The sequence below is a fragment of the Haemorhous mexicanus genome, chromosome 22, assembly GCF_027477595.1.
Source record: "Haemorhous mexicanus isolate bHaeMex1 chromosome 22, bHaeMex1.pri, whole genome shotgun sequence".
In the NCBI taxonomy this organism is placed as follows: domain Eukaryota; kingdom Metazoa; phylum Chordata; class Aves; order Passeriformes; family Fringillidae; genus Haemorhous; species Haemorhous mexicanus.
Window position 1 is genome coordinate 11,164,988 of NC_082362.1, and position 9,975 is coordinate 11,174,962.

The window sequence follows — 9,975 nt, forward strand, 5'->3', positions numbered from 1 at the left end:
CACCTCTTTACTGCTGTGGAGTTTAATCAAGCTCTTAAACTTGGCTTTGATGCATGTATGCTCCTATATGTTTTCAGAACACCAGACAAAGTAAATGAAATCTGTGTGGCCCGACTAGCAAAATAAACCTCATCAAACGCAATCCAGGGCTCTGGCTTTAATTGCATGAACATGGCACAAACAAAATTTATTTATACAAGTCCTGTGGCGCCAGTGGCCCTGGCATCTAGACATTGCGCAGCCTTAATCAAATATCTCCAAACCCACCATCCGTGAGGCTCAGCAGATCCCACTCCTGACAACCTCTGAGGAGCTGCAACGAAAGGTGCTGCAGCAACCTCTTCACAGTAATATACAAATATTTGGAAAATAAAACCTTAATTTATCAAGGGAGGGATTAGGGGAAGGATGTGGACAGTTGGGTGCTCTGTCTTATAAAGTCACCAAAATCAGGTAATTCAGAGGAAGCTCTAAGAAACATCCCAACAGAGCCTCTCCCGGGAGAAGCTCTGGCTCGACTGAAACACTGAAGTCTGAATGTGTATTTAGGAAATTAGAGAGAAGAGCATGTATGCTGCCACCTGCAATGACCAGGTTATGTTCAATCCCCCAGTGATCTTCAAGACAATCTGTACTGAACATAATAAGTGGAACGAGGGGAAAAAGGCCCCACCAAGCACAGAGCTGCCCAGCCCTCGCCATCCCCGAGGGGCCTGGCCACTACTGGGATACTTTCTAACCCATCTTTTGATTTTGAGGGGTATAGTGCAAAAACTACAGAGAGCAAAAAAGGCACCAAAACTCTTACTCCCGATTCCGAATGCCCTTTGGTACGTGTGACTGCACAGCAACACCGACCCAGATCCAGCTGACACAATTTCCTAAGTTCAGCTGCAGCAGCAGCCCAAACACAGCCCAACCTCCCTTGGAGAGCAGGAGCCAGGTCAAGCAGCCAGCTGCCAAGGTAAACACGATCCTGAACCCACACCTGGAGAAACCACCCTCTGGACTGAGCTCTAGCACTGGGGTTGTAGCCCCAGTCTCTGAGCCTGCAGCACTCACAAAAGCACCATATGAAATTCTGTCATCAGGAAGGGTTTCACATCCATACAGCACTCTTCCCAGGGCTGCCTGAGACTCAAATCCAAAGTCTGCATTCAACTTCTGCAGCACAAGTAGGGTGAGTGAGCAAAAGATCTGACTGACTCAAAAATAGGAGGGAGGTTGCTTAAGCAGCAGCTGAGTCTTAAAGCTGCATTTCTCTGTATTTTCTCAAAATATTTCAGGGTATTATCAACAGTTCCTTAAAGGAAGAAGCAAAGCAGCGCAGGGTGGCAAAAACCCCAGCAGGAATCTCCTAATGCAAACAAATCTCAGCTACCAACAATTTTGGAGGGGTTCAGTTCAACGACATTAATAACTAATAAAGAAAAGCCCTTTGTCTGCAGATCTTTTGCTCCACTTTGCTGCTGGTTCGCAGCCAGAGCCAACGCAATGGCCCTGGCACAGGGTGCATGAGGAAACCCAGCCCCGAGGACCTGCTGACTCACGGTGCTCCCTGAGCACGTCCGGCGGCCTCGGGGACAGAGAGAGCGGCCGGAGGCTGACCCGCACCGCCCTGCCAGGCGCACACAGAGCAGAGCTGCCCCCCAGGCTTCCAGCTGCACCGAGACTGAGAGCAGGGAGCAGCAAAGAAGTCACCAGTGGGAAGCCGCGGCAGTGCCTGGCGAGGACAGCAGGACCTGCCTGGGCTGCTGGAGGTGACACGGCCGCAGCAGAGCGGAGCAGCCAGCCAGGACACCCACGACCTGCACCGAGGGCAGCGCGCGAGCAGGAGCCGGCCTGGCACTCCTGCACCGGCTACACTCATGGGGAAGGGAGAGAACAGCAAAGCAAGGTTAAAGCAGGCATTACTGATCACAAGCATTTATGTAAATGTCTCTGGAAGCAGGTGCAGCCCTAGGGCTGCTGACAACCTGCCAGCAAGGCCTTTGGTGTTGTCCCTTGAGCTAAAGAGTTTATTTCAAGGATTTTTTTAGCCAAGATCTAACACTGAAGAGCCACTGTCCTCTTGGGTCTGAGTTACCCACAGGCAGAAAGGACCCATGCTCCCAGCCCCAGCAAAAGGACCGGAGGGCCTTGATCCACCTCTTCGGACAGAAACCCTTCCACTGGGTGGTGAAGGTCTGTCTCCTGCTTGCTTTGCACTCACACCCTGCACACAAATCAAAGACACCCTTTGAAGAAAGCCCCCCAAGCTCTATGTTTTCTCCTATGAAGGAGGCTCACCCACGTTTGGTCACAGATACAGATCAAGGAGGGGTGATCACTGTGCTGTGTGCTCTGACACATGCCAGGCTCATTCCCTCCCCTGTGGCACACTCAGCATAGGATATCTTGCAAGCCCATACACAGAAAGCAGCCAAGGCTGAGGGCATCCCCTTGGGTAAGAGGACAGCTGAATCCAAAGGTGCACCTCAAAATTATGTGTAATTTCCATTTGTTCTTCACACTCTTAACAAGGGGACTGAGGAACAGAACAAACCATGGGAGTGAACCAGTCCTGAGAGTCCCCAGGGGATCTGAACCACAGCCCAAGCACGAGGGGTCCTGGAATCCTACCCTGCCCACACCACTCCGCTTGCCAGCAGGTTCACATGGCGAGAGCAGGCACCTCAGGTCCCTGGCAGCACCATCCAGGCAGTGACAGCAACATCGGCAGCCACGGGACAGAACAGCAAATCCTGTCCTGGGAGGGCACAGACACAGGGTCAGCACCCCTGACCACTGGCCTGGAGCTATTTAGGGCCTCGATGGTCTGAGTACACAGCACCAGGCACTCTTTGTTACCTATATAATCTGCTGCTATATTTAAATACATCTCGTCCCTTTTGCCTGCCCTGGAAATGCCACCCATCTGTCAGAGGCCCTGCTGCCAGGCCAGCCAGGGAGCAGCGGACAGAGCCGCACATGCCCTCGGGCTGGCAGCGTGGGCCTGCAGCAGCCAGGCCACGGCCCCAGCCTCCCGGAGCCATGCTGGAAGAGCAGGCTCTGAGGGATGTCAGAGCCTCTGAATGCTCCTAACTTTTACTAGGGAAACTATCAGTACCAAGAGTCTATCAACGGCGTGTGCCTTTGCATAGCCAAGCATCCCACCCCTGTGCACGCTCAGTGGAGAACACCTCTCACTCCAGGAACAGTGAGGCAGTTCTGTGGTGCTGTTCTCTGAATGGTCTGAAGTGTTCTTCTGAATCATTCAATGCTTCTGGGAACTTATCCTGCACACCTTGAACTGCTACAGGCCTGGAGAGGAGTGCCTTGGGTGTCACCCGCAGGAGTCACTGCAGGGTCCCATCAGGAAAGTGCTGGGTACAGAACAGTGTCCAGGTATTTACTTCTCCAAAGGCTGCCCTGAGGGGGGGACAAGTCATGCCAAGAGGAAGGGCAGGCTGGAGGTTGGATTCTGTTTCTGCAAGTTCCTGGCTCTACAGGGGAGAAGCAGGAAGGGGGAGATAATAACAGTCAGCAGAACTGGAGCCCAGCAATGCTCAGCATCAGCCAAGCAATCTCTGAGTCACAGCAAATGCTGCTAACACCAGAGGCTGCAGCACACAGCCATGGCCACTTCCAGGCCCAGGAACAAGCCTGCAGGACTGAGAACCCTTTAAAATCAGGACACTTTTCTAACTCCTTCTGAGTTTTGGTTGACAACAGCACAAGCCCCACTTTTCTCTCCCATCTTAGCTAAAACCTGGCAGTTTGGTTCCCAGCCCTTGGCACCGTTGTTTCTCCACCAGTACCATGGCAGACCCAAGACATGGCACTGCTTCCCAAAGCCCTCTGGGCTCCTGGCCATGCCCTCAGTACAGAGCTGGCTGCCAGGCACCCGGTGACACTTTCACAGGGCCACTGGCCACTGCTGCTCTCAGTGCTGCATCCAGACTGCAGCCTGATACCGAACGGTGCCCCTCCTCTCCTCCCCACACACTGCGCCTCACCAGCACCTCAAAGACCAACTAAACTGTATTTCAGGAGCATGCTGTTCACAAAGGAACCTGAAATGCTTCCCTATTAGAACTCAGAAGTTCACAATAGACTACAGAGAAGCAAGAGCTAGGCCAGCCTACCTGGGGTCAGTTTCAGGGGTGCAGAGACCCCTACCCCTACCTGAGACCCTCCCTGCTGAGCGATCTTGCTGCACTGCCACTGCTGTCACACGCTCACACCTCATGTGCAGACTGGGTCACCAGTCACTGCTAACAACTGCAATACTCAGATCTCCACTTTCTCAACCAGAAGAATCAACGATAACTAAATAAATACCTGGCAGACATTTCTAAAAACAGCTTCTCCAGTCTCTACAGATAATTTACATTTACAATAGCTTTAATAAGCTATTCCAGTGCTTAAATGAAACCCTGAATCAGCTCTAGAGTAATTTTAGCTGCATTTTAGTTACAACTAACTCTTTGTGGACAGAAGAAAAAAATAAAGGGTAAGGATTTAGCAGCACTACAAAGGAATCAAGATCAAAGATCAAGATTGCTAAAAAAACAAAATCATCATGGAGAGTCTCATCTCTACAGAAACCTCAGGACCATCATGTCACCAGGATGCCAAGCATGCCACTGTCACAGCTGCAGCATCACACCTTGGTAGGCTGGAGGCATGCACAGCTCCTGTTGTACCTCTCCATGGTATTTGGGATAAAGTGCAGGAAGCACTGGCTCTGACAGGCCATGTGGGCACCAACAGCACATGCTGACCCTGCTCCACCATCCAAGGAGCCGCACCTGGGCAGACAAGCAGGTGAGCTGTCCTACACAAGATGGGCCTGTGCTTTTCCACCGGGCATCAGCGTTTTTAAGAGACAGGGAGACAAAGTCATGCACTCTGATAAAAAGCATGTATTTCTGTCAGCTCAACAGCTTCTGTGTCACAGTTCAGAGCAAGAAGTGGCATGGCTGACAGGCAGGACCCAACCCACCTGCTCCCAGGCACATGAGGACACTGCTGTCCCTGCTTCTGGCTCAGGGACAGAGGCACACACTGCAGGAACAGTGAACCATGACATGCCTTAGATGTACAGGTTGGAAAAGAACAGTAAACATGAAATGACTTACCAAACACTATTATAAACAGACTATGTATCCTTAATACAGACCAAAAAGTCCACAGATGTCCCTTCAGAAGAAACTCTGAAACCCCACTTCATCCACTGCTGGCAAGTGCTCTGCAGGCTGCCTTGAGTCTACAGCTCGTGTGTTACACAGCCAGCAAACAAACTGCTCGTGTGTTACACAGGCAGCAAGGGAGCACAGACAGGTGAAATGAGTTCAGTGAGTCATGGCAAAACTGGATCTGGCAGATAACAGCCAGCCTGTTAGGTAAGCATGTTTGCTCCAGGTAACATTCCTCGATCCTGTGAGGAGAACAAGGGCTCACTGCTGCACCTTCATCCCAGGGCTGCACCAGGGCTTGCTTCCACAGGCTGCTCCCTCTAGCCAGCCTTCTTCTCAAAGAAATGAATGGAAATGTGCAGACTACCCTTCAGAACCCTATCTCCATACTTGAAAAAGAAAGAAGAATCAAGGGTATTTGTACAGCAAAACAGGGAGTCACCACCATTACCTGAACTGGCTGCACCAAGGCAGTTACCCCTGGAATCCCACAACAATTATCCTTGCCACCCCTGAAATTCAGAGATTGCTGTGTCACAGAGCAAGGCTCTTCCTGAAGTCAAAGTCTAATTGTCACTATGGCACTGTTGTCCTCAGAACTGCAGTGCAGCTCTGCTGGAAGCCTCTGGAAACTGATAAACTCACACTGTGTGTTGGGAGGTGCTTTAACCTCTCCTGAAAGAAACCCAGGTGGGTGTGCTGCCTGCAGCAGCCAGCGAGGCCAAGGCTGAGGCCACACAGCACCCTGGCGAGACAGCAGCCAGTGGCTGCCAAACAGCCCCACAAGGTTTCTGGAGATGCACCCCAACATTATACTGACGAGATCTGCTGAAAGACAACAGTGAGAGACCACACAGAGCACAGCACTGAGCCACGGCCCAGCCATGGACACCGGCTCTGGGCAGGGTCTCCTCCTCACCCACTGGCACAGGGAAGGTGCCACCACAGCCAAAGGAAACCTCCCTGGCCACCACACACCATTATCACTCCCAAGCAAGTAAGCATGCCCAAATGGCAGGTAGGTGAGATGGGAAAGGCCATAACTGTGCTTGCTGCAGGGTCACTGCTGCGCTGGCACCACTCAGGAAAGGAATGGTGTGAATGAACTGTGCAGCATCAAGAGAGCAGCAAACACAAGCTGGACATCACATAGCATCTATGGGAAAAACTCTAGGAAAACAAGTATCAGTTACTTACAATTATGAAAAAATTTGTTTTTTCTTAGATCATGGAACATTCCTGGATTAATCTAAATTCAAAGAAATCAGCACCCTCTAATTCAAGACAAATGTCTCTGGAGCTTGCACACAACAGAGGGAGAAAGGACCCCAGGCTGTGAGTCTGGGCCCATGTAGACGAGTGTTACATGCCTGGGAGGCACATGCTTACAGCAAGAGGGTTATGGCAGCAGCAGCAGGCACTGCTGTCAGCTGCAGACCCAGCAGCCCTTAGATGAGTTCAGTATATGTTTTTTAATGCTGCTCCCAAATGGATTGATTTTCAGCCCATACTGGATCCCTGGAGTTCCACAGTATAACTGGGGGTATAACAAACCATAACACTTTGCAGAACACAAGATTTCAAGGGGGAAGAGAGGAAGAACACAAGGCAAAGAAGCCAACCCAGTCTTACTGTTCTTTCTTATTACTTCCTAGTGCTTCCCAGCTGTTCCTCTGCTTGTGCTCTCCTCTGAGTCTTCCTGCCACCCAAAGGTCACTGCAGGGCTCCTCCCTCCCGTGCCAGAGTCTTTCTGGTGTTCAGACTTCCCTGAAGTGGCCACGTTTGCACTGACGCTGCTGGTCCTGCAATCAGCCCAGCCCTTACGTGTCTATGGCCCCCAGCAGCACCCAGAGGCCAGGGCATGCTCATGGTGGCAGCTCCAGCCTGCAGCGGGCTTTGTGTAACACCACATCCCCACACATCCCTGTGAGCTGCTCCTGGAGCTGAGAAGCCTGCAGGGTACTTTTTCTTTACTGTGTTACCCTGCCCATATACCCTGCTCAGCAATAATTCCTGCCTCAGAAGCTGTCCAGCACAAGGCAGGTCCCTCCTGCTCCTCTGTAACCCAGAGCACAGTTTGTTGGACCCGCTCACAAGATGCTCCCGCAGCGCGGGGCACCAGGATGGCAGCGGGATGGCAGCGGGAGCTGTCTCCCAGCAGCAGGAATAAACCAAACCTGCACAGGTCGAGCCTCGGGTGTTTTACTGCTGCACCATGAGCACAGCAACCACCTGTAAGCCCGGGCCCGGTATCACCACAGGGCCGGCGGTGGCAAGGCGACTGTCAAGGGCTGGGAAGCAGCACCGGAGCTGTCACCCAGCCGGCGGGGAGCGCGGACCGGGCAGCCCGTGCCATCTGCAAATCCTGGGCTGGGCTCCGGGCTCGGGAATGCTCCCGGCCCTGCGCGGCCCCTCAGCACCGCATCCCCGTCTGCTGCGTGACTCATCACCGACACAATGGGCGGCGGCACAAAGCGCCGCTCCCGCAGCCCCGCCCGAGTCCCCGCGCCGGGGTCGCCGGGGCAGCGGGGCCGGCGCCGCTGTCCTGCAGCCACGCGCGGGCGGCAGCCCCGCAGCTGCTGCGCGGCCCCGGGGCACAGACCGCCGCTCCCGGAGGGCCGGGGCCGCCGCAGCGGCGGAGGGGCGCGGGCGGTGCGGGGGCAGCGGGCGGGGGCGGCCCCGCGGGGTTCCCCCGTCCCTCCCCGGTGCCCCGGGCGGGCCCCGCAGCCCCCGGAGGGGCCGCGCGGGGCGGGGCCGCGCGCACGTGGTGGCGGGCGGGGCCGAACGAGTGACGCGCCAGGCCCCGCCCTCCCGCCGGCCGGGGACACGCAGCGAGCGGGGCGGGGGCGGCGGCGCCCCCGGCGGGAGCGGGGCCCGGCCCGGGGCAGCCCCGCCCGCAGGGAGCCCCCGCCGCGCCGTCCCCGAGTTCCCCCCCGTGCCCTGACACTGCCCCGCCCGCCCCGAGTTCCCCCGGGTCGGATGCCCTGGGCAGCGCAAAGCCCGCGCCGGTGCTCCCCCCCCCACCCCTCCCCGGTGCCAGTGCCCGTGTAGCCCCGGCCGGCCGCGGCTGTCAGGCGCGGCCCCGCGAGGCACGGGCGGACGGTCACTCACCACGTGCGGTCTGCTGCTGCTGCGCCTGCCACTCCAGGAACCGCGCCGCCTCCAGCAGCGTCTCGATGCTCATGGCGCGGGCCCGGCCGCCGTCGCCGCCGCCGCCGCCCGGAGCGCGGGCCCGCCCCGCCCGCGCCGCCCCGGGCTCGCCCCGCCGGCCGCAGCGCTGGCGACAAGATGGCGGGTGGCAACAGAAACACAACAGGCGGGCGCTGGCGCGGCCCCGCTACTACGCGGCGGGCGGCGCCAAGACGTGGAGTGGAGCTCGGGGCGCCGCCCGGACGGGACGGGGCGCGCCGGGACGCGGCGGCCGGCCCTGGCCGGGGACGCGCGGGCACGGCTCCGCAGCCCCGCCGGTCGCGCGGGGCCGGCGCGACCCGGGGCGGGCACGGGGCGCGAGACGCGGCGGCGGCCGGTCCGGTCCGGCGGCGGCGTGCTCCGGGCGCCGCGTTTTGCGGGCGGCGCTCCCCCCGCAGTGCGCTCGCGGCCCGGGGCGCGCTGTCAGCGCGCGCGGGCCAATGGGCGCGCAGCACAACACGCGTGCTGCCCTCCACATGGGCGCCCCGCGCCGCCGCGCGCCTTAAAGGGGCCGCGCCCGCCGCGCCCCGCGCACGTGCGGGCCCGGCGCCTCCAGCGGGGCTGCCCCGCGCACCCCCGGGCCGGGACCGGCGGAATCGCGCCGAACGCCCGGCCCGGCAGCGGCCGCTGTGCCATCCGGGCCCCGCTCTGCCCCGCAGGGCTCCCCGGTTGTGTCTGTCCCTCCCCGAGCTGTCCTCGGTCACCAGCCGCGGGCACGCGTGGCTCTGCGCTCTGCCTGTCCTTGCGCCGCAGCCGCGGGGTGGCTGCACGGAAGGGAAAACCGAACCCTTTTTAAGGATAAAACCAAGAAAGAGAGGGAGCCCGTTGGAAAGGGTCAGCACAGCAGCGCCTGCTTCCCGGGAAACACCTCGCACTGCGGCTGCCTACGGTTAACCTGAGCACCGTTTTCCTGTATACGGGCCCTTTGTCAGTAGCTTGTGAAACTAAATTGAACTTCAATAATGCACAAGGAAATATTCCATTCTAATTGTCATTCTATCTACCTCTGACTGACTTCTGGTTTTTGGCTGAGAAGAGGTACTGAAGTAAGAGGAAAATAAACTGGTTAGAAAAACTAGTGCTTCTCACAGAAAGAATGGGATTTAAAAAACCCAGATTTTCATATGCGAATTTTCATTCTACCTACAAACATTAAGGAATTTACAAACCTAAAACTGCCTTGAGACATGGCCATTGAAGAGGGCAAGCCCAAATCCCTGTGGGATGGGCTGTACTGGTTTGTGGAGCTTGGGGCTGGCTCTAAAGGTGCTTCTGTTTCCTACTGCCCATGCTGGGCAGTCAGGGCGATGCCTCATCCTTGCTCAGCGTGTGACTGGTGGCCTCATGCACTGCACGTTCATCTGATCCTCTTCTGCAGATGCAAGGAGTCATTTCCTCCCGGGCTTTGCCCTGAACTCATCCCTGCGTTATCAGAACTCCTCACAACAGTAATGAGGGTAGCGTCATCACACATGAGCAGAAGAGGTAGATAAAATACAGATGTAGGTGAAGCCAGGCCAAAAGAACTCACCTGGGGTCGTTTTGGGAAGATGTAGCTCATGGAGGCACAAGCTCGTTTCTCATGGAACTTGTCAGCTGCTTTCCA

General features: G+C 56.6%; 1 protein-coding gene across 1 annotated transcript in view; it reads right to left on the reverse strand.

Annotated features, from left to right (window-relative positions):
• The window catches only part of MNT (MAX network transcriptional repressor), a 30,518-nt gene extending 22,102 nt beyond the window's left edge, over positions 1-8,416 (reverse strand). The window contains exon 1 of the mRNA XM_059866225.1: positions 8,292-8,416. Within this exon, the coding sequence (XP_059722208.1) occupies positions 8,292-8,364 (73 nt within the window). The 5' untranslated portion in view covers positions 8,365-8,416. The remainder of the gene's footprint in view (positions 1-8,291) is intronic.
• Positions 8,417-9,975: the final 1,559 nt, after the last annotated feature.